Genomic DNA, 27781 nt, shown 5'->3' on the forward strand with positions numbered 1-27781 from the left:
GTCTCGGTTTATCTTAGATTAGCCCTGTTTCGTTTTATTTTAGATTAGCCCTGTCTCTTCTTATCTTAGATTAGCCCTGTCTCATTTTGTCTTAGATTCGTCCTGTCTTGTTTTATTTTAGATTAGCCTTGTCTGGTTTTATTTTAGATTAGCCCTGTCTGGTTTTATTTTAGATTAGCCCTGTCTCGTCTTATTTTAGATTAGCCCTGTCTCGTCTTATTTTAGATTAGCCCTGTCTCGCCTTATTTTAGATTAGCCCTGTCTCGCCTTAGCTCTGCAGGCACAACACATCCTCCAGACGGAGACTAGAATCTTATTACAAAACTCTTAGTAGACTCTTATTACTAAACTCTTATTACTAAACTCTTACTAGACTCTTATCACTAAACTCTTATTACTAAACTCTTATTACTAAACTCTTACTAGACTCTTATTACTACACTCTTATTACTAAACTCTTACTAGACTCTTACTAAACTCTTATTACAAACTCTTACTAGACTCATCACTAAACTCTTATTACTAGACTCTTACTACTAAACTCTTACTAGACTCTTACTAAACTCTTATTACTAAACTCTTACTAGACTCTTATCACTAAACTCTTATTACTAGACTCTTACTACTAAACTCTTACTAGACTCTTACTAAACTCTTATTACTAAACTCTTACTAGACTCTTATCACTAAACTCTTATTACTAGACTCTTACTACTAAACTCTTACTACTCTTATTACTAAACTCTTACTACTAAACTCTTACTAGACTCTTATTACTAAATTCTTACTACTAAACTCTTACTAGACTCTTACTAAACTCTTATTACAAACTCTTACTAGACTCTTATCACTAAACTCTTATTACTAGACTCTTACTACTAAACTCTTACTAGACTCTTACTAAACTCTTATTACTAAACTCTTATCACTAACCTCTTATTACTAGACTCTTACTACTAAACTCTTACTACTCTTATTACTAAACTCTTACTACTAAACTCTTACTAGACTCTTATTACTAAACTCTTACTACTAAACTCTTACTAGACTCTTATTACTAGACTCTTCTTATACTCTTGTGACTAGACTCTTATTACTACTCTTACTAGACTTTTATGACTCTACTCGGTGAATATTTCAGTGCTAACACAGACGTGGAGCCTGGGGCAGTGGGAAACCAGTCCCACATACCATCAAGGGTTACAACAAAACCGAAACACACGTCTCAAAAAAGGAGTTGCCGCTCGATTCGTTTTGAATGTGATGTGGCCCTTATGTCAGCCTCTGGGTGCATTTAAATAGCGGGATATAAGGCGACAGACTTTGAACTGGGACCTTCGCCCAGCCCAGTGCTGCGGAGTACTCACCTCCAGCTGGGCACATGCGCCTCATAGTCCCAGTACTCCCGGCTCTTCAGTGTGTTGACATCGGCGTACACCCGAGCTTTACTGCCGGCCACCGGGCCAGGCATGGCGGGCAACGGGGATCCGTATCCGCTACGCCCGATCTCCCTCGGCCCGGGGGTCTAGTCAAGGTGTTTGATATCTTGGCTTGTGAGAGGGGAAGCCGATTAACGACACCCGTTTGCGGGTGATGAACTGATGGGGTCGAGGAAGACGCCAAAAAAGACTGAGGTAGAAATGGCGTCTTCACGTAGGGAGAGCAAAATCACACACAAAAAAACTTTGTAAAAAAAAATGTAACAAAAATCTCCCACAAACCCAAAGCTGGAGAAGGCGGGGGGGTTCTGTAATTACAGCGGATTAAACCCCCCCACCCCTGATGAGCTGCAAATCCAAGAGCCAAAGTATTAAGATCCGGCAATATCCCTCACCAGCAGCCTTCAAGCGGAGCGTCTAGCACGGCTACGGATCACAGCGTGAGAGCCCGGAGAAACGCGGCTTGGGCGGACAAATACCCCCCCCCCCCCAAACCTGGGGGTAAACGGAGCGGCGGACCCGCTGGAGAAGGGAGCGGAGCGGCGGAGCCGTGCTGGTAGCTCGGTAGCCTGCTCGCTAACACTCCGGGAGACTCAGAGTCACCGAGGACGACGAACAACTGCGGGAGAAAGCCTCTCGCGTCCCACCCGGACCGTCCACGGTGGTGGGAGCTCGCAGGTTTTCTTGAGAGATTCCCCGGGCCGCACACCCCCACGTACCGCAGGGAGACTCTCCGCAACACGGGGACCCGGAAACGGAGCCGCGCGTCCGTCAATTACGACAGGGCACTCGGAAGTACTCGGAGCGGCCGTACTGCGCATGTCAGGGGTTGTAGCGCAACTCTGGGCCTGTTTATATGCACAGTGACACAATAGCCCAGGGGCTTCAGTACTGAAGCAGCTTTAAGTTGCTTTACTTGTTTGTCCCCGAAACAGTTTCTTGCACTTAATATTAAGAAAATAATAAAATAACGTGTATATATTATGGTGTGACTTGGGCGTGTAAATTGTAATCCATATCTATGTGTTTAATAACTCTAAAAACCAGTTATTTTTAGTGTTTTCAACTTAATCTATCTTTCTCAAATTTTATTAAGTGTGTAACCGTTATAATTTACAGTGATTCGTGAAATCCATTAATTATTTCATTGAGGATACATTACATAATTGACACGGATGCGGGTACACATTGTATCGGCAGCGCGCTTGCGCCAAACCCCCCCCCCCCCCCCCCCCCCAAAAAAAAACCCCTGCCTTGTTTACCATGGCAACCATGGCGACGATGGCAACCATGGCGAAGACTGAAGGCAACGATAATGAAGCTGATAATAAACAGCTCGTCGAACTTGTGGAAGACCTGAGGTTAGAAATATGACAGTAATAAAAAAAAGTAACAAACCCAAATTTATTAACAAATGAACAAATATATCAGAGTAAACAGGATATTTTAAAACACCGAGACTACAACCCTTGTCGTTAGACAATATCCCAAGTATAAAGAGTATTCTAAACACAAAGTATACCTGTTAACTATGTGTTATAGTGGCATATATTTTGCATGTTTTGAGTAATTTTTCAATCATTCAGACGCTCCAATGCAGAGCTGCGCGCGGAGACGGAGACGTTTGAGCGCTACGTTAGACGACTCGGTCCTCGCGAGCCGGATCCACAGCTCGCGCCAGTGTCGGTGGGCACCACCTCACAGATGGAGACAGGAGCGGTGAATATGTCTCACACTGTCTCCTGGACAGTGATTACTTTAATAACAGTGTTGGGCTAGGAGTGAGTTCTCTAAAATGTTGTAAAAGATGGTCATAAATGGCTTTGTAAACAATGTTCATTTGCAGTTGTTTCCATTTGTTATTGATGATTTTGTCGCTCGGAGAAGGATGGCCCCCTTTGAGAGTGAGCCTTCTGGAGTTTTCTTCTTTCAACCAGGAGAGTTTGTCCTTGCTGACTGCTGTCTTTTCTTGCTCATTAGGAGTCTAGTCCTGCTTCCCAAACAGCTGCGTTTGAGACCCTGTAGTTCTAATACAAAGAATCTCGGCAGGCAGTGCAAATATTAAATTCTGCAGTATGCAGTGGTGATGATGAGCTTGATACTCCAAAGCCTATGAGAACCTGGCTCAAGGTCATTTACTAGGTTATGTGTGTGCGTTTGTGTATTTATCGTCTTGTCCCATGATGTGTTGTTTACTTGTGACGTAAGGGGCGTGGGAGGAAATCCAGTACTCAAGGGGCTTCTCAGGAGCCATTCCAGTACCTGACGCTGGACCAGAAGTATTACATATGCATGAAGGAAGTGAATGCAATGAGGCAAGATCTGGAACAGCTCAACAAGGCATCAGAGCAAGCGCTCCAGAACCATAAGGTTATATCATCATTTCACAGACAAACACAGCTGCCAAGTTGCCACTGTTGGGCCCAAGGCCCTTAATCCTCAATTGCTGAAGTATGACTCAGTCATAATTGTAAGTCACTTTGGATAAAAGTGTCAGGTAAATATAATTTTGTGCTTACGCAGGCACAATGAAGCTATTTTAAACTCTGGTCCTGGACGTCTCTCCATCATCACAGTTTTGTTGTCCTTGTTGGTGTGATTCAGCTGGTTACATTTAACTATCAATCCCTTCATTCAACTGGTTACATTTAACTATCAATCCCTTCATTCAGATGGTTACATTTAACTATCAATCCCTTCATTCAACTGGTTACATTTAACTATCAATCCCTTCATTCAGCTGGTTACATTTAACTATCGATCCCTTCATTCAGCTGGTTACATTTAACTATAAATCCCTTCATTCAGCTGGTTACATTTAACTATCAATCCCTACATTTAGCTGGTTATATTTAACTATCAATCCCTTCATTCAGCTGGTTACATTTAACTATAAATCCCTTCATTCAACTGGTTACATTTAACTATCAATCCCTTCATTCAACTGGTTATATTTAACTATCAATCCCTTCATTCAGCTGGTTACATTTAACTATCGATCCCTTCATTCAGCTGGTTACATTTAACTATAAATCCATTCAGCTGGTTACATTTAACTATCAATCCCTTCATTCAGCTGGTTACATTTAACTATCAATCCCTTCATTCAACTGGTTATATTTAACTATAAATCCCTTCATTCAGCTGGTTACATTTAACTATCGATCCCTTCATTCAGCTGGTTACATTTAACTATCAATCCCTTCATTCAGCTGGTTACATTTAACTATCAATCCCTTCATTCAACTGGTTATATTTAACTATAAATCCCTTCATTCAGCTGGTTACATTTAACTATCGATCCCTTCATTCAGCTGGTTACATTTAACTATAAATCCCTTCATTCAGCTGGTTACATTTAACTATCAATCCCTTCATTCAACTGGTTATATTTAACTATAAATCCCTTCATTCAGCTGGTTACATTTAACTATCAATCCCTACATTCAGCTTGTTACATTTAACTATCAATCCCTACATTTAGCTGGTTACATTTAACTATCAATCCCTTCATTCAGCTGGTTATATTTAACTATAAATCCCTTAATTCAGCTGGTTACATTTAACTATCAATCCCTACATTCAGCTTGTTACATTTAACTATCAATCCCTACATTTAGCTGGTTACATTTAACTATCAATACCTACATTCAGCTGGTTACATTTAACTATAAATCCCTTCATTCAGCTGGTTACATTTAACTATCAATCCCTACATTTAGCTGGTTACATTTAACTATCAATCCCTTCATTCAGCTGGTTATATTTAACTATAAATCCCTTCATTCAGCTGGTTACATTTAACTATCAATCCCTACATTCAGCTTGTTACATTTAACTATCAATCCCTTCATTTAGCTGGTTACATTTAACTATCAATCCCTTCATTCAGCTGGTTACATTTAACTATCAATCCCTACATTCAGCTGGTTACATTTAACTATCAATCCCTTCATTCAGCTGGTTACATTTAACTATCAATCCCTACATTCAGCTGGTTACGTTTAACTATCGATCCCTTCATTTAGCTGGTTACATTTAACTATCAATCCCTTCATTCAGCTGGTTACATTTAACTATCGATCCCTTCATTCAGCTGGTTACATTTAACTATCGATCCCTTCATTCAGCTGGTTACATTTAACTATCAATCCCTTCATTCAGCTGGTTACATTTAACTATCAATCCCTTCATTCAACTGGTTACATTTAACTATCAATCCCTTCATTCAGCTGGTTACATTTAACTATCAATCCCTACAATCAGCTGGTTACATTTAACTATCAATCCCTTCATTCAGCTGGTTACATTTAACTATCAATCCCTTCATTCAGCTGGTTACATTTAACTATCAATCCCTTCATTCAACTGGTTATATTTAACTATAAATCCCTTCATTCAGCTGGTTACATTTAACTATCGATCCCTTCATTCAGCTGGTTACATTTAACTATCGATCCCTACATTCAGCTGGTTACATTTAACTATCAATCCCTTCATTCAGCTGGTTACATTTAACTATCAATCCCTTCATTCAGCTGGTTACATTTAACTATCAATCCCTTCATTCAACTGGTTATATTTAACTATAAATCCCTTCATTCAGCTGGTTACATTTAACTATCGATCCCTTCATTCAGCTGGTTACATTTAACTATCGATCCCTTCATTCAGCTGGTTACATTTAACTATCAATCCCTACATTCAGCTTGTTACATTTAACTATCAATCCCTTCATTTAGCTGGTTACATTTAACTATCAATCCCTTCATTCAGCTGGTTACATTTAACTATCAATCCCTACATTCAGCTGGTTACATTTAACTATCAATCCCTTCATTCAGCTGGTTACATTTAACTATCAATCCCTACATTCAGCTGGTTATGTTTAACTATCAATCCCTTCATTTAGCTGGTTACATTTAACTATCAATCCCTTCATTCAGCTGGTTACATTTAACTATCGATCCCTTCATTCAGCTGGTTACATTTAACTATCGATCCCTTCATTCAGCTGGTTACATTTAACTATCAATCCCTTCATTCAGCTGGTTACATTTAACTATCAATCCCTTCATTCAACTGGTTACATTTAACTATCAATCCCTTCATTCAGCTGGTTACATTTAACTATCAATCCCTACAATCAGCTGGTTACATTTAACTATCAATCCCTTCATTCAGCTGGTTACATTTAACTATCAATCCCTTCATTCAGCTGGTTACATTTAACTATCAATCCCTTCATTCAGCTGGTTATATTTAACTATAAATCCCTTCATTCAGCTGGTTACATTTAACTATCGATCCCTTCATTCAGCTGGTTACATTTAACTATCGATCCCTACATTCAGCTGGTTACATTTAACTATCAATCCCTTCATTCAGCTGGTTACATTTAACTATCAATCCCTTCATTCAGCTGGTTACATTTAACTATCAATCCCTTCATTCAACTGGTTATATTTAACTATAAATCCCTTCATTCAGCTGGTTACATTTAACTATCGATCCCTTCATTCAGCTGGTTACATTTAACTATCGATCCCTACATTCAGCTGGTTACATTTAACTATCAATCCCTTCATTCAGCTGGTTACATTTAACTATCAATCCCTACATTCAGCTGGTTACATTTAACTATCAATCCCTTCATTTAGCTGGTTACATTTAACTATCAATCCCTTCATTCAGCTGGTTACATTTAACTATCGATCCCTACATTTAGCTGGTTACATTTAACTATCAATACCTACATTCAGCTGGTTACATTTAACTATCAATCCCTTCATTCAGCTGGTTACATTTAGCTATCGATCCCCTCATCATCTGAACCAGGTGTGCTGGAGGTAATAACCCCTCTCCTAATGTCCTCTTTCTGTCAGGCGATGATACAAGTGACTGACAAGCAGCTGGCAGACATTAAGAAAGCGAGATATGAGTTTGAGCGTGACATCGTCAAACCCCTGCGTGAGGAGAAAGGTGTCATGGTGAGACCAGAGAAGGTCATCCGTTACATCGAGGACCGAATAAAAGCTAGGGTAAGGCATGAGTCGTATTATTGTGAAGACAGAAATCCAGACGTCTACTCCGGCTGCCTTTACTTTCACCTGTACATCCCATGCACATCTGGATAGAATATAATTTAGTGGTTAAGTACAATGGGCTAATTTGCTGGTTCAGCAAGAGGAACAAGACCCAGTTCCCTAAAGCGGTCAGTGGTGTGGGAAGTGAAGGCACTGCTGTTGGATACAGCGGGCTTCTCAGACCCAGCAACGTGGAGGCCACAAGTTTGAGCAGTGTTACCTCGCTCATCAGGGCCCACATTGTTTGGCTCTATCCCAGCTTCCAGCTCCACACTGGTACCAGTGGTTTGATTAAGGTTGGTTGGGATAGAATGCGACGCAGAGCATCCATAGGCCTCGCGGACTGGCTTGGGGGTGAAGATAAAGATATTTGGCATTTGTTCAATGATGGTATTTTCTCCCTTAATGGACAAAGTATTTTGGGTATGTTTAATATAACATTTTAAACAGACATTTTACTCTCTCTCTCACACACGCATTACTCTACTCAAGAGGTATTAAAATCCAGACCTCCAAATCCAACTTCAGGCCCTGGATTTTGTAATCACCGGTATTTGAATGAACAGTTAATGTAGCTGATTGGCCATTCCTAGGTAATGGGAATGTAGTACCTGTAGTAGTCAGTATATATATATTTAGTCAGTAGTACCTAGACTGTGAGGTTTGGGATCTGAGAACAATGACATAAATGAATTACCAATGGTTCCAAAATGTAGGAGCTGATTTTGCATTTGAGATCCAGAGTCAAACACTTGTGCCCTCCTTGGTTCCTGCATGCCGGTCCTTTCAGTCAGCCTGCGTGCAAATGCCCCCCGTCGCAGGCTCGAGAGACTGAGTGCTTGCTTGTTTTCCGCTCGGCAGGACTCCCTGGTCGAAAAGCTCCATCTGAAAAACACGGCACTGTGCGCGCAGACACGCAAGCTGCAGCTGCAGCTGCTCCACAAGGAGGACATGGAGGAGGTGCTGCACGAGGTCGACTTCCAGCAGCTGAGGATTGAGAACCGCCAGCACCTGGAGCACATCGATGAATGCAACCAGGACCTGCTACACCTCAAGCTGCTGGCTGGGAACACCCAAAAGCTGTTGAACACATACAAGGTAGATTTTCCCATCTGCAGCAGTAGCAGAAGGGCATGCATTCAGTTTCAGGAAGTAAAAGTGCTGCCATTACTTTTATATTCCATCTTATTTCGCTATAAAGAAAGCCCTGCTGGTTTTGTGCTAATTAGCAAACCCAGGTGGTGGGAATTAAAACCAGGGAAGGACTTTCACTTTCTGAAACTCAACTGTCTTTGCACGGAGTCAAACATAGTGTACTAATGACAATGCGGTTTTTCCTTACATCAGCATTTGCTTACATCAGTGGTGTCGTCGTTGGGCTCATGAAGGGAGAAATAGTTTGATGAATCAGATTTCTTAGAACAGGGGAAACATTAACGTGAGCACTTCAGGCTGATCCAGGATCAAAATCCACTCCAGAGGGTGAGATGTTTGGCACATTGTAGTGTTTTTCTGTTGCAGAAAAAGCTTGAGAGTTTGACCAGTGAGTCAAAGCTTCTGAGCAGCGACATTGCTTCACATGAGGACCTGCTGCTGAAGACAGACAAAGAGACTCAGCAGGCGGAGGAGGTCAGATCGCTTCTGTCTACATCAAACATTCACCAAAACAATAATTTGAAATATATGATGCATTTAGGGTGTCACTAAACCTTTTAGAAAAGGTTGCATTTGAGGAAACATCTTATTTGAAGGCACCCTTCCCTCCTTTCTATCTAGTTTACAGTCACCTGCCACTTCATTATAAAGCCCTTGTAAGTGCACTGTGAGGTCCGCCTTTGCCTTGCACAGTAGTGTGTTTAGCCATCCTCTAACCTTTCCTCAGTGCATGGTTTTTGGCCACAAAGGGCCGCTGTTGCACATCATTCCCAAACACAACTGTGAAAACCCCAGTACCTGTGCTGTGGCAGGTCAGAACCCACAGCCACACCTCTACCATCCAAGTGTTAATGCTGTGTTGGAAATGGTCAGTCACTCATATTTTGTAAGAAACTGACAAGCTGGAGTAGAAAATCCCTAAAAAGTGGCTTATCCCTAGAGAGATTACAGTCTACAACTAAGCATTTATAAAATGCATCTGCAAGTTTCCTGTATCCCACAAGTGACAGCATAAGGTAGTTTTGTTTTTGAAGAAGGGGCTGACGGCAGCAAGTTCTCGGCGTTACAGATCTGTCTTGTTCCGTCTTCTCTGTGCAGGAGCGAGCCAAAATAGAGGTTCAGAACAAGAAGCTCCAAGCTCAGCTGGAGGACTTCAGTGCACCGCATGTGCTGGAGTACATGGAGGCCAGGGCCCTGCACAGCCAGCTGGAGCAGAGTGTGAAGACCTGGAGGCGCAAGATCGAGGTCGCAGAGGTGCGCTGTGGAGACACGACACATGAAAATGTGTTCCAGAGATACTTTTGTGGATGCTTAAGATTATTCTAGGAAGAATTTTAATGTCGAGATATCTCCCATTTGAGAAGTCTTTTTTGGCAATCTTTTAGTAAAAGCTTATTTGATTACCCATCAAAAATAACATTTTTATCATATCAAATTAGCCATATTTTGCCACTCTGTATCTTTATTTCCTCTGAAATTTGCAGATGACACTGAAGTCCCACACAAAGGCCTGGAACAGGCTGCATGCCAAAGCAGGAGCTCCAGTGTCTGATTAACCCAGGATGGACCAGCCTTCTGGAGCCACCTTACCTTACACCCTCAAGTCTTCTGCCCACAAACTCAAACCTTTCCACTTGAGTTTTTTTTCCCCCTAAATGTGGTTTAAATATAGAATTCAGGCTACATATAATAAAAGAGAAAATGGGTAAAATATGAAGCAATAATGCCCAGGACATACAAGCATTATTAATGAAAAAGTTTATTAGTTAGTGCTGTGTATATTAAATGCTACATACAGATATTTAGCATGAATGTCACATCCATTGCCACATGATGTTTTCTTACTAGCTCATCCACAATCTACAATTTGAAAAAAGCTAAAAAGTAAGTGTGCTCAGAAGCACAGATACTTCAAAACAGATTACAGGAACTAACACAGCAGGCATGCAGGAGGCGGAGTCCAGGACAACTGGGGAAGAAGGGCCACGCCCACCTCTCCTTGAAGTTAAAAGGTCCCACCTCCTCTCCCCCGTAGTCCTGATCCTCACACCAGGAATATAGATATTTATATAGAAATTTTAAACAATATTAATAAAAAAATAATATACAATGCAAACGTGAAAAAAAAAAAAAAGACACTTTAAAATCACAACCTCTGTCAAACCTCTTAATGCCTGTGGTTGGGGGGAAAAAAAGCCCCTTGATATTGTCAAGCAATGGATAACCATACACTATTAAAATGTGAAATATATGCTAAAAAAGAAAAGAAAAAAAAGAAAGAAAATGAAAAAAAAGAAACCCAGCATTGCTCAAGCCCAAGACCAAAGTGCCTGGCCTGCGTATGCACCGCGGTGCTGAGGGCAATGGTCATACCCAAACCTCTGCAGCATGCCCCCAGCCCACGGGCTCCAATCAGCGCACAACACTGCCTGTAGGGGTCAGCACAGAACCACACCGACACAGCACCACGCACACAACACGTTGCTGCTGCTGTTATGTTGTTCAAATCAACATTTTATTATGGATCAGTGTCAAATTAGGCAGCTTGGAGATGACATGGGTGCTGCCCTTTCTCCATCAGCTCAAGGTCCAGGGTAGTTTGGTTATTCTAAAAAAAATTAAATGGGGGGCTGAGGGGGTTGCAATGAGGAAACAAAGCTGTATTAAGAGAGTTTTCTAGGAAACAGTAAACAGCATCCATGCTATGACTATGATCTGTACAACGCATGTATTTAAAATAAAGAAAACTGAGTGTCGTAATTGAGTCCGCCTTCATCGGCCCTCGGTTTATTTTCTCCTAAATCACTGGGCAACCAAAATGAATTTAGTTTTCTTAAAAAGAGAAGAGGAAAAAAAACCCCAAAAAAAACCCCCCCACCTCATGCTTGTTACAAAATAAAGGAGGGCGGGGCATCACCGAGATGCAGTATAAACGCGGGGGGGCTAAAAAGAAGAGAAATCTATACAAACTGTAGAAAAATCCCCCACTCAGCGCTGGCCGGGGTGAAGCCCAAGTCTCCACCTCCTGTCTTCACACTGGGGAGGGAGAGAGGCGGCCCGACACGCTCACCTGCACGACGGAAACTGACGTTTAAAAAAGGCTTACAGTGAGGGACAGGGACGAAGATTTCTTCAAAGACAAACTTCCGCACGACTCGGAAAACACGTCGGCACAATCGAACTCTACACCTAAGATTCCACACAGAGAGAAATTAAAAAGTGGGAGGAAAAGGATGAGTCGAGTGTTCCACTTAATAAAAAGCTACTTATAAAACAGTCGACGCAGATTAAGAAAGACAATATCTAATGACAAGACCGGCAGACATGGTGCATACATACTAACCTATGTACATACAGTAACAGAAAGCCTTTTTAAGGTTTTAGGCAATTTCAGGACAGCTGTTGACTGATTTTTCTTTTTGTGGTATTATGAACTGCATGTATACAAGAGTGAAGTATATATATATTTTTATATAGTTTCTATATATTTATGCATATAGCAGTGAAAGAGAGACTGATGACCTCAATGTTTCAGCTGGTTAGGTCCATCCCTTTGGGTTGCAATACAGTACATTAGTGACTGGGTTGGGTTTTTGACTTTTTTGCTCGTTTTTCGTTTTTCTTCTTGGTACATGGTTGCCCCATCATAGGGCTCAGACACAGACACACACTTACAGACACTTTTGATAGTTCATGATAGCACAATATAGGCTAGTTCCCCATCTGATTCCTAATATCCTGTCAGCTACCACTAGCTGAGGGGTCAACTAAACGCAGGCAATATAGTTTCAAGTGAAGACTTGTGTGGATATATACAGTATGTTTTCATCCTTTCTGTTGCGAGACGAGAGCAGTACACTCCTTCATTTCGGAGCAAGGCTAGTGACTGAAACACTCCTCAACTGCTCCTTACAAATTAATCTAACTACAAATTATACTCAGACAAGAAGCACGCAAACTACAGCCCATATGCACTAGCTACTAGAATCTCTTAAAAAAAAATTTTTTTAAAAACCTGCTTTACTCAGAATAACAGTATAATCGATTCCTTAACAATTTACCAGACAAAAATCAGCACACAGCCATATATTTTGTTGTTTTGTTTGTCTTTTTAAATAAACTCCAATGCTCCACATCTTAAAATGGGACACTGGACAATGTGTTATTAAAGTGAAGGCAAGCCTCTTCTGGCAAAGGGGACTATGCAAGTCTTAAAGCTGCTCTCAGACACCAGAGGGCACCATTTCTTCATATCCCAGAGTTGGAAACAAGCCCACTTCTCCTCCTCCTTTCGCTCACCTTAAAATATTATGCACAATATATCAGAACAAATTTAAATGTTTTGTACTTCATCACCCCCCCCCCCCCACACTTTCATCAAAGGGACCGTTATTGAGAACTGGAAGGAATCAATGCCTATAACCCTCTGTTCTGTCTCCAAAATCAAATGTTGAAATGCCTCTGGGTATCAAAGGGTAATTTTTATATATAAGACCATTTTTCTTTCATTTCCGCACCCCCCCCCCTTCATCCTCCCCCACAGGATGCTCGACAGTCAGATCTCTTTGTAAGTCTACATGACTGGGCAACACAGTAAACTAGAGAGATTAAGTTTGCTCAATCTTGCCAGACACAATTTTGGCAGAGGAGGAAACAGGGTAGAAGAAGAGGAGAGTTACTGAATGAGGGAAGGTACAGGGTACCCGCCCCCCTCGGCCGTGTGCTGGACCGTGTGCTCCTGGAGGGCCCCCAGGTCTGCGAAGCGCTCCCCGCACCACACGCACTTGAACTGGGCATCCCTGGAGTGCACGCTCTGGTGCTTGGCCAGGTGCTCCCGCTGCTTGAAGCCCTTGTCGCAGCTGGCGCACTTGTACGGCTTCTCCCCTGTGTGGACGCGCCGGTGGCGATTCATCTCCGACGAGTACTTGAAGCGCTTCTCGCAGTCAGGGCATTTGAGGGGCTTCTCGCGGGATGGGTCGCATCGGTGCTGCACAAACTCCGAGGACGACAGGAAGCGGCGGTCGCACAGGGAGCATTTCAGCGGCTTCTCGTTGCAGTGGGTGGTCTGGTGGCGCTGGAGCGTGGTGGCCTTCTTGTAGGCCTTGCCGCATACGTCGCACTTGTACGGCTTGTCCGGGTTCGTGGGCGTGGAGGAGCTCTCGCCGCACTTGTGGCGGAGCAACTCGCCTGACTGGCTGAAACCCTTGCCACAGGATGCGCACTTGAAGAGGTTGTCCATGCCGTGCACATGCTGGTGGTACAACAGGTGCGACGGCTGCAGGAAGCCCTTGTCACACAGGTTGCACTTGAAGGGGCGGTCGGCGGAGGCGGTGTGCGTGCGCCGGTGGCGCACGAGCGCGTACTGCTGCTTGAAGCTCATCTGGCAGTCCTCGCAGTGGTAGGGCCGCTCCTCCGAGTGTGTGCGCTCGTGCTGGCGCAGGTCCGATGGCCGCTTGAAGCCCTTCCCGCAAGTAGCGCAGCGGAAAGGTCGGGCGCCCTGCGGCTGGCACTGGTGGTGCAGCAGCTCAGACGACTCCTTGAAGTGCAGCTCGCACATGTTGCACTTGAACAGGTGCTCGCCCGAGTGGGCGTACATGTGGCGTACCAGGTGTGAGCGGTGCTTGAAGCTCTTCTCACACACGGCGCACTTGAACGGCCGCTCGTTGCTGTGCGTGCGCTGGTGGTGCACCAGGTGCGATGACTGGCTGAAACTCTTGTCGCACGTCTCGCACTTGAAGGGCTTCTCGCCCGTGTGCACACGCTCGTGTCGGGTGAGCTCGGACAGGTGCCGGAAGCCCTTCGAGCACACCGAGCACTTGTACGGCCTGTAGGGCGCCGACGACTCAAAGGCGGGCTGGCCGGACGAGCCCACGGCCGCGCTGCTGCTGGCCGACGCCCCGTCGTTGGACGGCTGGCCCGGATTGGTCGCCGACGAGGTGGGCGTGGCGTTGCCCGAGGAGCCGGGCCGGTAGGTCTTCTCGCATATGGAGCACTTCATGGGGTTGGTGCTGTTGTGCGAGTTGTGGTGCTGCGCCAAGGAGGTGAGCAGCGAGAACCCCATCTTGCACACGCCGCAGACAAATGGCTTCTGCTCCACCTGCACGCACTGGTGCTCCAGGAGGTCCGTAGCCTGGTGGAAGATCTTCAGGCACTGCGTGCACTGGAAGGAGCGGTCCTGGCTCACCATGCACTGGTGCTCGTGGGGGTTGGCCAGGTGGGAGATGTCGTGGCCGCAGGCTCCACACTTGTGCCCGCCCTCGCTGCCCACCTGTAGGGAGGGTTGCTGTGCCTGGTGCTGCTGCTGCCCATGCTGGCCGTGGTGCTGCTGCTGCTGTTGCTGTTGTTGTTGCTGCTGCGACTGCTGGAGCGTCGCGTCCGGCTGCAGCACGATGCCGTAGACGGCGCATCCAAGGGCGTTCTCCGCCCCCGGCGGTATGGTGTGGACCACGGGAGGCGGGGCAACAGCATGCTGCTGCCACGCCTCCGTCATCCTCGCTCTCGTGTAGGGATTCAGCTTTGCGCCGTAGTGGGACCTCTTACCGTGCGAATCCAGGGGGAAAGGGTTGTTGGACTGGCCGCGGTGGGAGAGGTGGGGAGGCAGAGAGGAACTTATTTTGACGGCTCAAGAGACCACCACACGAGAGAAAAAAAACCAAAAAAACCCAGGAACTCTATCGCACCCAAAGGCTAAGGAGCCCTTGTTGGCTCCAGAAAGAAACAACAAAACCACCCCAAAAAAACTCAGACCACAGTATTTGTGGGCATTATTTAAGTGGAAAAACTGCAAACTGGATTCAAATTGTGAGGTTGCACCTGGCGTCCGTTTTCTTCAGACTGGTGCAAAACTCCTGCAAAGAGAAAACAATTTAATGAAACGACGTCAAACGGTTTATAAACGACGAACAACTTCATCGCGCCAGTTACTACTTGGACGTTTTAATAAAGCGATAACTACTATAGCGCAATAAGCAGCAACAGGCAACATAGTCGACATCAAAACTAACTGGACAACAAATGGAGATTAAAATAACATAATTAATGACAACAATATTGATCATATAGTCACTCCAATATATATAAAAAACTGTTTCGATAACAACGCAACTGGTACGAGTTTTATTTATTTATTTAAAACGGGTGGCGCGAAAAATAAAACTCATATGCCTTCAGACTGATCTAATAACGTTACGCCTTACACTAAAAACACAAAGTTTCATTTCCATCAGATTTGGTTCGTGGTGAGGCTGGAAAACCCCGAGGGGGCAAACCAAAACCTCTCCCGACCCGGCCGAGCTCGGGAGGAGAAACGGACAAACACCGGGCCCTTTTGTCTCTCCCCGTAAAGAACGGCTCTCCGCTTCCACACACGACGCGGAAAAGGCGTGTGCTCGGTAATAACCGAACTTATTAGAGGTGTGAGAGGGGCGGTGGGTGCAGACTTTAACACCAACACTCCGACACTCCACAGGCCAGCTAACGCTAATGAGTCCACACGCATTTGTTTACCTACAATTAGACGAGACGCACTCCCATCCAGGCTCTAGCAGCTACACGGCCAACCCGAGTGCACCGGCGTTCAGACCCCACGGATTTGTGCCCAACGCATATATTTGCACGACACACGTTCCCTTTGTCGTCAAAACGAGCCTTCGATACCGGAGTCACTGAAACGGACCTTTGCGATGCTAACCTAGCTAACAGATTAGCATAAGCGCAAGGCTAGCCTCCCGTGTGGCGGAGATACTGGTCGTGCTTAAATAAATTAATATATATATATATATACCTGTGCGATTCACCTGAATTAACGGGGCGTCCGGAAACTCCGTCTGGGCGGCGCAATTTGAACGGTTTGGTCTCGGACGGGGTGAAGGCCTCAGCTCATCCGCGGTCTGTCGTGGTCGTACGGCGCCGTAGGCCGCTGCCTGCGCCCGGGTTGTGAAAGCGCGCAGATTCCCGGTACAATCAGACGAATGTGGTTTTCTAGGCGCCCGGCGTTCCCGGTAAAACACGCACACGGTCAAGATCGACCGCAAAGCTGCGCGGATCTCCACCGTGTTTCGGGCTGTAACAGCGACACGGGACTCGCCGACCACCGAGAACCCTCTCTCACACACGCACAGGAACCTGAATAGGAAATAACGGACGACCTCACCGGAACCGGAGCCGTCTGAGGCGAAATAAACCGTAAATATGTTTACATAACGACAACATGTCGGTTTGGCCCGTAAACTAACACTAGCATAACGTTACGACGCGGGTGGCTGTTCGGTTATTACAAACGTGGACAGAAACGTGCCGCCTATCCGAGCATAAAACGCAAAACAAATAAATAAATAATGGTTTTCGAAACGACAGCTCACAAATATCGAGGCTGAAATATTTTCACGCAGGTTCCGTTACCAACGAGCCGTTTATGAGACCGACCTATCGGTCGTCACACCCACAAAGGTGAATCCGTGTTACTGGGATTTTTGAGAGTAAACTGGGCTGACTGGAACCCTTTAGTCAGATCTTGTTGTAGGTGGAGCGCCACGGTGGACAGACAAGGTTTTATTTCCAGCGGAAGCAAGTCCACATAGTTTATCTTAAAGCATGCTTGCGTTTATGCACATCTGTTTGGAGTAATAGTATAGCTGGGTTACCTTAGTGTGCATTTAAGTATATTAAGTTGGAGTAATAGTTTAGCTGGGTTACCTTGGAGTAATAAATTTTATGATTTTGAAGTGTATAAATTCCTCATAGCAACATTGAGCATTGTTCGGCGTGTATGTTTTAGTGGATGTAAATAAGTAGATTGTGTGTTTTTTAGGATGTTGGTTAATTACAGCAGTAGCAGCTCCGACGAGGAAAATGAAGTTGTTAACCGAAAGCGCCAGAAACTGAACCCTGATGTCAAAGACGCCAGTGCTCCCAGGAAAAGGGAGTTTACCACACACGACTCAGAAAGCAGGTGTGAAGTGCTGGGGTGAAAAATGAAATACTGTGATGGATGCAGTGTGAAAAACTGAAATACTGTGATGGCTGGTGTGTGAAAAACTGGTTTGCTCTGGGGTTTTTTTTGTTTTGTTTTTTTTGTCAGGGTCACCACTGGGGCTGTGGGACACCAGGGCGATCCACGCAAGGTCCTTCCACTTCCGGCCCGTGTGCTCGAGATGTTTGGAGACTCGGAGGAAGAGCATGTGGATGACTGCTCACAACATGGAGGGCGTCTGCGAGCCTTTGAGCACGAGCGAGGAAACTGGGCCACTTACATTTATTTGCCATGTAAGGGGCAGAAGATCTGATAGTTATCATAAAGCTATGTTGATGCAAAATGTAAAAAAGGCAGTGAATTGCACTGTTCTCCCTCCAAAAGTAGCCCCACACGGGCAAATGTGCAAATTGGCAATTGAGTCTCAACTCTGAATCTCAGATGAACCAGAAGATGTGTTCCTAGAGTTACTGGATGAGCTGCTGAGTGGCGCAGCAGGCCATGGTGTCGCCCTTGTCCGAGCCGATGAGTTCCACATCAGCCTCTCTAAGACCGTGGTCCTGCATCACCACTGGATCCAGCCGTTTGTGCGGTCTCTACGTACGGGCCTAGCACCCTGCAGGAGGTCGGGGCTTAGTGTGCACACCCTTTGACACAAGGTCATCAATCACAGTGTTGTTTCTAACTGTGGTTATTCTTTTTCTTTTTGCAGATTTGTGTGTTCAGCAGATAAACTTAAGGTGTACTCTAATCATGAAAAAACAAGGCATGTTGTATTTTCCTGGGCTGATGTAGCTAATGCAACTCAGATTGCATGCTGGATCAAAGATCACGTTGGATTGGTAAGTGTTTGGAGGACATTGTGACTCATTGTATCTCTTGTAGGACTTTTCTTGGTATGGAGGTCTACGCAGGACACAGCCAGCTGCTCGAGGTCATGAGAAGAATAAATGAGACCATGGAGGAGTTCAGCCTCTGCACTTTTTACAAGGTCTCTGCAGTTAAAGCACGCATTTCATATACAGCTCGTTCAGACGGTTCATGTGTTTTTCACCTCCAGCTGTTGTGCTCCTTCTCCAGAACCCATCTTTTCATGTAAGCCTGGCTTGGTGTGTTGGTGACTTTACTGCCAAACTCCAGGATGCCTGTTTGTCAGAGTTACAGGTACAGCCCTAAGCAAATATTTATATCAGCAGGTAAACACGGGCCTGATATGTGCTATACATGTGCATATTGACTGGATATGGACTGTTTCAGATTACCATATAATTTTGCTTATGTTACTAAACTGTTATGACTCATTATAACCAGTCATCCAAGTTAAAGACCTGAGTGAACCGCTATAACGTGTTAACTGTTCAACTCTCTCGGCAGAGGCTTGTGGACAGTCATGAAGCTGGACCTTTCCAAATAAGGTTGAATTGCAGGGAGCTCCGATGCAAAACGGGAAATAAAGTCTTTCTGTTCCCACTGCAGTGACTCTATAGTGAAAGTTTTCACTCCAGAGTCACACATGAAAAATTCACAATCTGGAAGCATCATTTTATGATATTGTAAAATAAGCAAATTAGTTCATTAAAAAAGTTATTAAACCAGTGACTCTTCTCTGGTGAGTTAGTGTGCACCTTGTCATAATAGGTGGTCTTTTGACTGCATCCTGCACAATGAAACTGAGGTGAGAAGTTCCTGCCTTTCTGAGGATTGAACTGTTCATGTTTTTTTTAATCTTTGTGTTGGTAAACTGGTCTTTCAGCTCAGCCCACTTTATTCCCCTCCATGCACCAGTAACAGGATTCACACACCATTCTTTGCTTTGAAGAGATTGTAATTGATTATATTAAAATGTTAAAGAAACACTCTGATCAGACTAGGCTTTGCTGAAACACACAAATGTCTTTCACTCACATGCACACACAAAAGAGGCTCAGAGTGTTCCACGTTGTCTTAAGTGGGTTTTTATCCCTTAGTGGAAAACCAGTGCTACATCACAAATGGGAGTCTGAAAGTTGTGTTCTTGTATGCACAACATACAGTAAATACTGAACGCATACATATTCACAATCAATATTTTTTTCTGTCCCACTTTTACTGCTGTCACAAGAAAGCTTCATATTAAGTTTATTTTTTCAAAACGTAAATAAGCACAGTACTGACTCCTCATCCAACATAATTTAGAGAATAAACACGTAAATGGATGAAATGACTAGGAAATGGTCGCGCCCTGCTCAAAAGCGCCACCTACTGGACATAACCTGTGCACCGCGAACCCCCCCCCCCCTTTTCTACATAAAAGGCTCTTGCCAGAAACAAACAAACATCATCTTAAATAAAGACTTTTCAAAGTAAGAAATAGGTGCATGCAAATTAGAAGACTTTCAAAACAAACAATTAAAAGCATGATTAGGGTGGTTGATGGTGGGCTTTTAAAGTGTCATTGCTTTCAGGCGTTCATGCCTTTTATCTACATCTCTACAACGTTTCAAGATTTTTTGAAACACCAATGCCTCAAAGTTTCAATTCTAGTTCGGACCACATTCATATCTTAACACAGTCATATGAGCCATTTTTGTGTTTTGAGTTTTAGTACGGTCATTTCCAGTTAAAGTGCTGCTAGCTATTTTGAAATGCATACATTTGATGAAAATCTTATGTTTTACAGGACAACCTGTAATGTTACTCAGCCCAATTAGCAAGTTATCGCTTACTTCCTCAAATAGGTCAGGACAAAGCCTTGGTGTGTTAAAACAGGAACCCAGGATTTCAGCAAAACCAGTTAGGACTGTGTTTACAAAAGACAAGACAGGATTGGTTAATCTTAAGTAACATCATAATCTAGGTTCCTACATGTATGGTCATTTATTTAGCACTCCTGAAGATTTTTTAAAAGGTGGGCAAAATAAACATTTCTCTTAAAATTTTACAAAATTTTACAATTAAAATGAATTCTTAAAAGCAGTGAGGCATTAGTCACAGACCTGGGGAAATCGATCTTTTCTGCAGCCGATGGGTACAACTGAGCAAACTTGCACACCGTGTGCCTCATAGCCATTAAAGCCCTCTCGTCAGCCAACAAGGAAACAAAACGAGCAAAAATAAATTCCTTAATGTACCTTTAAATCAGGCAAGCTGTTTGTCCTGCAGAGCTTGCTACATCAGCAAAGCAACATGGGTTAAGACACAGGTTAAGCCCAGTGTATATGGGTCTCTTCAGGGGGCGACCGTCTCATCGCAGGGTCCTCCAGTCTAAGACAACTTCACCTTTTTGGCGAGTTACAGGTTATCTGGCGTGGAACCGACATTAAACCAGTGTTCCAGGTCTCGGTAGGAGACATGCAGTGAAGCACAGTTGCACTGTAACAGAAGCCAAGAAAAAGATGCAGAAATCTCATAATAGAATTCTAAGGCTAAATTCATTTATTTGGTTGTGCTTAAAGTCCAACTTGATGGCAGTTTAAAGTTTTTGTTTTCGTTATTATACTAATAAGGCATCTGTGGGATCTGTACAGAAGTTGCATAAGCTGAGAGCAGCATGAGTGGGACCCATCTCCCTTGGCCAGGACAGCAAAAATGGCTCGAACGCTGTCCAGCTTCATAACCAGTCACAGAGGAAAGTGTTGCTCTGCTGAGAGACTTCACATTTCTGGACATTTATTGATTATATTTGGGAAACTGAAAGATTCCATTGGCAGTGTCATAAGGACCCCTATCCAGTTCATCCAAGTAATCTCTCTTTGTTTTACTGCACATCAAGCCCAAGGAGTTCTAAAATTTAACATTAGTCTTTTAATCTGTCTGAAAACCTGACCGTGTTCAGCCAGGCATCCGACAGTGGGAACACAAAGGTAGGAACGTCGATCCTTCAAAATTAAAACATCTAATTTAGCACACTGGTTCCAAAAATAATATTTTAGGTGACAATTAAAAATGTATGTGATGATCCACATAATGTTCCATCATCTCCCCAAAATCCAGAGGCACCTTATAATCTGTTCAACTTCAACATGGCACAGATATTGGCTGAACATTTGGCTTAGAATTTGTAGCAAATATCAATACATCTCTAACTTAAAACGTAGGATGTCCAAAACCCCAAATAGAAAATTACCCTCAGTTTCTGCCTCTGCACGAGTATGTAGATGAATTCTCATTTCTTAAGTAAAACAAATCTTCTTTCGTTTTTCCAGATGACAAGGACCAAGCTGTCCGTTTACTACCAGACAGACACATCTCAATCACAGGACATGAACGCCAGATGCAGCAGCATGTCAAAAAAGCCACCAAGGCAGAAGTGATCGGCCTTCAGGTGGAAAACTGTCCAACAAAGCAGAACTGTTGCCATTTATGTCAGGAAAGTGAAAATGATCCCTGATCACGTCTTCTAATTAAAGGGGAAGTCTGCACCAGACGCTGGCTGTGCGGCTAACGGTCTGCATCAGGGCGAGAAGAGAACGGACTTTATGTAGGTGACGGTGGTGACGTTCAGGAGCATGGCCACGTGTTCGTTGCCGGGAAGCTCGACGAGTCTCACGGGCTGACGCTGCTGATCGCTCCAGCGTTTGCACTGCAAGGCGCTCCGCACGTTGACGGTGCCATCACCGTCGTCGAACATCACCTTGCTGGGCTCTGCGTCCGGGAACGCCTCGTAGTGGTAGCCCCGCGCCGTGAGAAGGCCCGTGCCGTAAAGGCAGTGGACGGGCACACCCGGCGCCACCAGCCTGCTCACCAGCGCCTCCGTGTCCTGCCGCATGTACCAGCCGTCCTCAAAGCCGATGTCCCTGAAGAAGCGCTCATAGTCGCGGACCGTGTAGTTGGTGGTGGCGGTGGACACTAGGACCAATTCGGCGGGCCAGGTGTGGGCGTACGGGAACAGCCAGGGGGTGGACACAGCAGTGCGCTGTTGGGCACGGATCTTCAGAGAGCTGATGACTGGAATACGATTATTATCACCTACACCACAAGAGCAAAGGTGTTTTAACGAAAGGAAATATGCCAGTGACATTTAAGCCACTTCTGTAAATAAATAATCAACCAACCACCTCATTACGTCACCAGAATGATTCATTCCATGCACATTAAAAACAAACTGCCAGTGGTTAGGGCGTGATGCACCTTAACCTGACCTTCTCTCTACAACACCCAAGTGCCCCAGCTTCTGGAGGTCAGAAGCCTACCCATGTCCAAGCTCAGTGGATCACACTCAGTCCTGAGGACCCAGCCGACAACGTGAACCTAAACCGCTCTGGACCCCAAGTCTCGGTCCAGTGGCTCCGCGGGTCCTTACCGCTCGCCATGACTCTCAGCGTCTTGGCCACGCCTGCCCACGGGGGGCCCAGGGACACGAAGGCTTTGATGTATTTGTCCTTCCAGGCCTGGGGCTGCTGGTTAAGGAAGTAGAGCGTGTACATGTTGCCCATGCTGTGAGCTATGAGGACCACCGGGCCCCCATATTTGTTTGCCATTTCCTCAATCATCAGCTGCAGCTGCAGGAAGTACTCCTTGTTCTCGTCTGGGAAAAAGAACTCTCAAACGTTACCATCACAAGCAGGCCCTTGACTAAACTCCACCAGCTAAACTTGTCACCTCCTAAAAAACTACACGAACTGTAAAAACATCCGCATGTACGGCTTGCATTGTGTTTTTCATTGTTATTTATTTACTTACTAAAAGAGATTATTTTATATATATATATATATATATATATATATATATATATATATATATATTTTTATTATTTCAAAAAATATATATTTTTTGCATTTCATCCTAATTAAAGGTGAAGGAAAAATGAAATATTTTTGCACATTTGAATTTTAAGAATAATAAAATCTAGCAGCTCATTAGGTTATCTGGACTGCTGAGTGAGGAACCAGCCAACTTCCCACCATGAAGCCCCAAGAGGACATTCGGTAGAATAAAACAGTCAATCACTGATGAGCAGCACGTATTCTAGTTAAGACCAGCTGCTGATGCGAGGTGCCAGTCTGAAGCACGCATGCACCTGCACCATAGCTGAGACATTTCTTATAGCAATCACTAAAACGGACCTCTCGGCAGGTCCGAGAACTCTGCCTCCGACGTGACGGCTCGCGTTGCCTGGAGCATAGCAGATTCCGTGCGATCAGGAGTGGATTCTTTACTGCCAAACACCAGCGAGGCGAGCGAGAAGGTTGGTGTACTCACTTGGGGCCTTTCTCCAGTCATAGGGTGCACCGCGGACATCTTCATCTCGGGTGTAACCCCAGTCCACCAGCGCCTGCACGATGGTGAAGAAGTACATGCCTGCAGTGGAACAGAAAACCGTCAGAGCAGTGATGTCAGGGGGCAAGTGTGTGGAGCACAGCACCCTTGTGCAGAGATGTGAACACTGCCGAACACTCTGCAAATTAGGGCTTTTATTTACGACTTTATGTTTATTTAACTGGGTCTCACAAACAAACAAAACGCATTAAATCAAATCATCAGCAGTGACACCTTCGCTCCTGATGGTTACATCCAGCTGGATGGATAATGAGCAATTCTCCACTCTCCACCCATACCATCCGACCGCACCCACCCAAAGCACTCACCCACACTGTGTTTGCTCGGGTCCAGGTATTCCAGGCCGAACGTCTTGCCGAAGCCGGGCACTCTGATGTCCACACCTGGGGGAGCCTCTGACCCATGAGTGGTGCGATTGTATATCAGCCTGCAGCACAAACCAAGCAATAGGCTCAAGGGTGCATTCAGTGTTGTCTTCCAGTGATCTGAAATTTAAACTGATTAATCATCAAGACAACGAATCAGGGTACAACTACAGCTAGAGTTTTAGAAGATGTTCGGATGTAGATTAGGTGTACAGATCACTCACTCACACACACACACACACACACACATCCCTGTTTCCAGTCAAAAAGCTCACATCTGTGAGGAGAAGCTGAAGGTGGTGTTTGACCAAAATGGCTGCACGCACCAAGCAAGCAGGGTCAATCCACACTACCATTCAAAACATTAGTATCGCTGCTCAAACATTTGAAACCAATGTTTTAAATAAAGCAAAATACAATTTCACACAGATACAAATATAAATTGTGATCAGAATGATTATAGTGGTATAGATGACTCCAAAGGTCCTGAGAAATAACCAAACAAACTTTTGGTACCCGATTTTCCTTATTTAGATCTATACTGCATAAGCTGTTAGTGAACAAAATGAGTGTTGAATATAACAGGTGAGTCCAAACCATATTCCGTGATGGGAAGAGATAAACCCTGAACAGACCCACAATGCAGCAGATAGCGAATCTTACGTTTGTTTCTTAACTGTTACACAGCTGCTTGACTTCCTCAAAAGAACCAAACAAAGACCACAAAGCCAAGTGTAAAAGCCTATGACAGGAACTGCTCTGCCCCCTGATTCAAAGCCAGTTAAGGGCAGCGTTTGTCCGAAATCATCACGTAGACATAATAAGAGGATAGTGATAAAGTCCGAATTTATGGGATTACGGGAATAAAGGACCACTCAAAGAATATCTTGTGAAGTCCAAATAAATAAGCAAACAAAAACAAATAAATTGTGGCTAAATTTGTGAGTAAGAACGGAAATGGTATTCACACTAGATAAACATGTGATAGGTGCTGCAAAAATTAACAAAAAACACTTAAGTTATCCAGCAATACATATTACAAACCAACTGAGGCATCCTTTGACATTATTAAAGACTTTAACAAATTGACTTGTGTTTGTTGGATCATATCAATGTGCGATTCATCAAAAGAACAGCTTTAGAAGAAAGAAGAAAAAAAAAAGTGTGATTGTTTGAAGGATAATTTGCACTTTGCAGCCTTCTGCAATCAGCAACACAGAGGCCAGTATTGTGATATTGATTAGCAAACAATATATTGCGCAGCCCTGCTTACAACACGACCCAGTTCAGAGACAGAAGTAGTACAGACTGTAAGGCCTGAAGCTGCTTCCTCAACCTTCTGCAAGAGTCACATGATTCAACTCATGAAAGGCTTGATGTGGGATGAGTGCCACCACCTGTGCCAATGCATGGGAGACACCAAACAGGAGGGACTGTGGGTCACAACGTCTGTTGGCATGGTGACCCTTTTGACCCTATCACAATCCTAAAAAGCGCATTACTACTAACAGGTGATCGCATTTTTGCACAGGTCAACTTTCGGATGTTCTGAGGTTTTAAAACGCACACGAGTCAACTGTGAACTAACCCCGGTGACGGCATAGCAAAGACGTGGGCTTTCTCTCCCCACAGGAGCAACAGCTTGTGTTCGTGAATGGCCAACCAGGCGTGATCTGAGCTCTGAATGCAGTTTATTCACAAAGCTGCCGTTAGCAGCCAGACATTCGGAAGGTTCTGGACAGGCTCGTGACTTCCTACCTCATGTTATCGACCCAGCAGTCAATGGCCACGGGCACCAGCAGCTCCAGGTTGAGCCACAGCGTGAAGTACTCATCCGTTCTCTTGTAGCAGATGTAGTGCACGACACTGGGCTTGTCAAGCTTGGCCTCCAGCTGGTTCCCAAGATCTCCTGGAACTGCAGATCAACAGTTACTGAGAGTCACAGCCGTTCAGACGGGAGAACGTGCTGGACTCAAACCCGCACAAATACAGCAGACGACAGGGGTCGAGATGGCCACGCTTAGGGTACCGACAACCAGGAAGAGCAACCAGCAGGGTGCGTGTGGTTATTAAGAAAGGGATAAGGACCTTTACACTTCGTACCCACTCAGGAGAGAAAGCTGATCCAAGGTCTAAACTAAAAACAAACTTGAAACATGCAAAATAGGAATACTGTCATGTTGGCCCTTATCCACCGAGTCCTACTGTGAGCAGCATTTCAGTCTGAAGAACTGTGGTCATTATATTTCAATTTATGTCAAAGGCTCGGGATTGTGAATTAGATTTATCTGTGCATGCTGAAACCTCAAACCCGATAGGAAGCTGCAGGATAAGCGCTTTGTATTCGCTGTGCTTGCCAAAGGCCAGATAAGGTACTGAAGACATTCCCATGGTCCTTTAGTACATGTAACACCGGTGTTTGATCGGTACCGTGCCTTGCTCTCAGTTTTCACGGAGGAAAATTCGCGTTGGCGTTACGGCGGTTTAACGACATACAGATCAGTGCATTTAAAACCTGCATCCTGTACATTCAATAGTGCGATATGTCGGTTGTCCTGCAGATTATGTACGTTTCTTTACAAAACACCCTGGGTCGATTTTGTGTGTCGCCAACATTAGAAACCTGGCTATTAAGAACGTTAAAAACCCACTTGTTCGCAATTTCCAGCGTTTGTAACCTATGAGTCAATCAACTGCTCAAGCATTTCCTTCCGTGATCACATGACAAGATCATATGAGTCCCAGCATGTGAAAAACAAACGCCGAGACAAACATTACCGAGATACCGTAACCGTGCCGTGTCTAGTTATCTAGTCCATCACATGTATAACGAGATTTAGTTATAGTCTATCACACATATATCGAGATTTTTGTTGACTTTTCATATCTGTTTATAGTGGAGCTGCATTACGGCCATGCTTGATAAGCTAGTAAAATGTCTCCTGAGCAACATCAAGACGCGTAATATATGGGTCATATAAGTCTAATAAGTGTAACTGTCTATATTTATACACATGTATATTTATAAGAATTATTCAGTTCTTCAAGGCGTGACAACCATCGCAATAGTAATCCCATTAGAAATCCCATTACGCAACTGAAGACTGTCGGCTGGCCTTTCATGCGTGCCAGAAACACTTAATAAAACTAAGAAACCGGTATTAGTGTGTGAACTCACTCAGCACCACGGGCGGACGGTCCGAGCACACATCTCCACCCCAACACTTGAAACTCCTGCAGTCGGCGCTCACCACCAACACACACAGCCGGACCCAGCCGAGCATCAACTGGCGAGCACACACCATCTTCCCATAGATTACACATCAGCTACCTGTCGCAGACGACACCTCTACAAGGCCTAAACACCACCACGACAAGACATCGCAAACCAAAGCTGTGCGACCGCGACCAGGCGGTTTAGGGAGTCAACCGTGCAGCCGCCGACCTGGGCTTTTAACGCCGCGGTAAGGCGCTACCAAACGACTACCGAGGTGGGCGGGGCAACGA

General features: G+C 44.5%; 5 protein-coding genes across 12 annotated transcripts in view; 2 read left to right on the forward strand and 3 right to left on the reverse strand.

Annotated features, from left to right (window-relative positions):
• The window catches only part of csnk2a2b (casein kinase 2, alpha prime polypeptide b), an 11796-nt gene extending 9592 nt beyond the window's left edge, over positions 1-2204 (reverse strand). For both annotated transcript variants that reach the window (XM_027017195.2, XM_027017194.2), the window contains exon 1: positions 1368-2204. In XM_027017195.2, coding sequence (XP_026872996.1) covers positions 1368-1471 — 104 coding nt within the window. In that variant the 5' untranslated portion in view covers positions 1472-2204. The remainder of the gene's footprint in view (positions 1-1367) is intronic.
• A 516-nt stretch (positions 2205-2720) lies between these two features.
• ccdc113 (coiled-coil domain containing 113) lies at positions 2721-11440 on the forward strand. The gene is made up of 8 exons (XM_027017172.2): positions 2721-2800; positions 3026-3158; positions 3648-3809; positions 7325-7480; positions 8387-8623; positions 9047-9154; positions 9779-9934; positions 10165-11440. The coding sequence occupies exons 1-8, from the start codon at positions 2721-2723 to the stop codon at positions 10234-10236; spliced, it is 1104 nt and encodes a 367-aa protein (XP_026872973.2). The 3' UTR covers positions 10237-11440.
• znf319b (zinc finger protein 319b) lies at positions 10424-17116 on the reverse strand. 3 transcript variants are annotated; one of them, XM_027017170.2, is made up of 2 exons: positions 17041-17116; positions 10424-15528 (listed from the first exon to the last, which is right to left on the reverse strand). In XM_027017170.2, the coding sequence occupies exon 2, from the start codon at positions 15168-15170 to the stop codon at positions 13356-13358; it is 1815 nt and encodes a 604-aa protein (XP_026872971.2). In that variant the 5' UTR covers positions 15171-15528; positions 17041-17116; the 3' UTR covers positions 10424-13355. The 3 variants fall into 3 exon arrangements, with proteins under 3 accessions (XP_026872971.2, XP_026872970.2, XP_026872969.2); XM_027017169.2 differs by lacking the exon at positions 17041-17116 and adding an exon at positions 16477-16564; XM_027017168.2 differs by lacking the exon at positions 17041-17116 and adding an exon at positions 16464-16550.
• usb1 (U6 snRNA biogenesis 1) lies at positions 15551-19953 on the forward strand. Of its 5 annotated transcripts, none has more exons than XM_035532399.1 (8): positions 15551-16093; positions 17490-17630; positions 17760-17944; positions 18093-18276; positions 18364-18417; positions 18537-18642; positions 18732-18815; positions 19026-19953. In XM_035532399.1, exons 2-8 carry the CDS (start codon positions 17491-17493, stop codon positions 19128-19130), a joined length of 858 nt encoding a protein of 285 aa, XP_035388292.1. In that variant the 5' UTR covers positions 15551-16093; position 17490; the 3' UTR covers positions 19131-19953. The 5 variants fall into 5 exon arrangements, with proteins under 5 accessions (XP_035388292.1, XP_026872975.2, XP_035388290.1 ...); XM_027017174.2 differs by having other exon boundaries at positions 15551-16071; XM_035532397.1 differs by lacking the exon at positions 15551-16093 and adding an exon at positions 16819-16864.
• On the reverse strand, positions 19591-27759 carry pla2g15 (phospholipase A2, group XV). The gene is made up of 6 exons (XM_027017189.2): positions 27453-27759; positions 26033-26189; positions 24218-24336; positions 23832-23930; positions 22933-23157; positions 19591-22598 (listed from the first exon to the last, which is right to left on the reverse strand). Exons 1-6 carry the CDS (start codon positions 27577-27579, stop codon positions 22084-22086), a joined length of 1242 nt encoding a protein of 413 aa, XP_026872990.1. The 5' UTR covers positions 27580-27759; the 3' UTR covers positions 19591-22083.
• Positions 27760-27781: the final 22 nt, after the last annotated feature.

The sequence above is a fragment of the Electrophorus electricus genome, chromosome 12 (assembly GCF_013358815.1).
Source record: "Electrophorus electricus isolate fEleEle1 chromosome 12, fEleEle1.pri, whole genome shotgun sequence".
NCBI classification, from domain to species: domain Eukaryota; kingdom Metazoa; phylum Chordata; class Actinopteri; order Gymnotiformes; family Gymnotidae; genus Electrophorus; species Electrophorus electricus.

What these genes read in the sequence shown, in the direction of transcription:
- ccdc113 (XM_027017172.2), top strand. Translation starts at nt 2,721, where the DNA reads ATGGCAACCATGGCGAAGACTGAAGGCAACGATAATGAAGCTGATAAT. An exon ending in AAGCGCTCCAGAACCATAAG is followed by an intron (nt 3,810 to 7,324) that starts GTTATATCATCA and finishes TCTTTCTGTCAG; the next exon opens with GCGATGATACAAGTGACTGA. An exon ending in AGGACCGAATAAAAGCTAGG is followed by an intron (nt 7,481 to 8,386) that starts GTAAGGCATGAG and finishes TCCGCTCGGCAG; the next exon opens with GACTCCCTGGTCGAAAAGCT.
- znf319b (XM_027017170.2), bottom strand. Translation starts at nt 15,170, where the DNA reads ATGACGGAGGCGTGGCAGCAGCATGCTGTTGCCCCGCCTCCCGTGGTC.
- usb1 (XM_027017173.2), top strand. Translation starts at nt 17,094, where the DNA reads ATGAGACCGACCTATCGGTCGTCACACCCACAAAG. An exon ending in GGCCTAGCACCCTGCAGGAG is followed by an intron (nt 18,277 to 18,363) that starts GTCGGGGCTTAG and finishes TTCTTTTTGCAG; the next exon opens with ATTTGTGTGTTCAGCAGATA. An exon ending in CCTGTTTGTCAGAGTTACAG is followed by an intron (nt 18,816 to 19,025) that starts GTACAGCCCTAA and finishes CTCTCTCGGCAG; the next exon opens with AGGCTTGTGGACAGTCATGA.
- pla2g15 (XM_027017189.2), bottom strand. Translation starts at nt 27,579, where the DNA reads ATGGTGTGTGCTCGCCAGTTGATGCTCGGCTGGGTCCGGCTGTGTGTG. An exon ending in CCCGAGCAAACACAGTGTGG is followed by an intron (nt 23,931 to 24,217) that starts GTGAGTGCTTTG and finishes GTTCCACTGCAG; the next exon opens with GCATGTACTTCTTCACCATC. An exon ending in GCTGAGAGTCATGGCGAGCG is followed by an intron (nt 22,599 to 22,932) that starts GTAAGGACCCGC and finishes CTTGTGGTGTAG; the next exon opens with GTGATAATAATCGTATTCCA.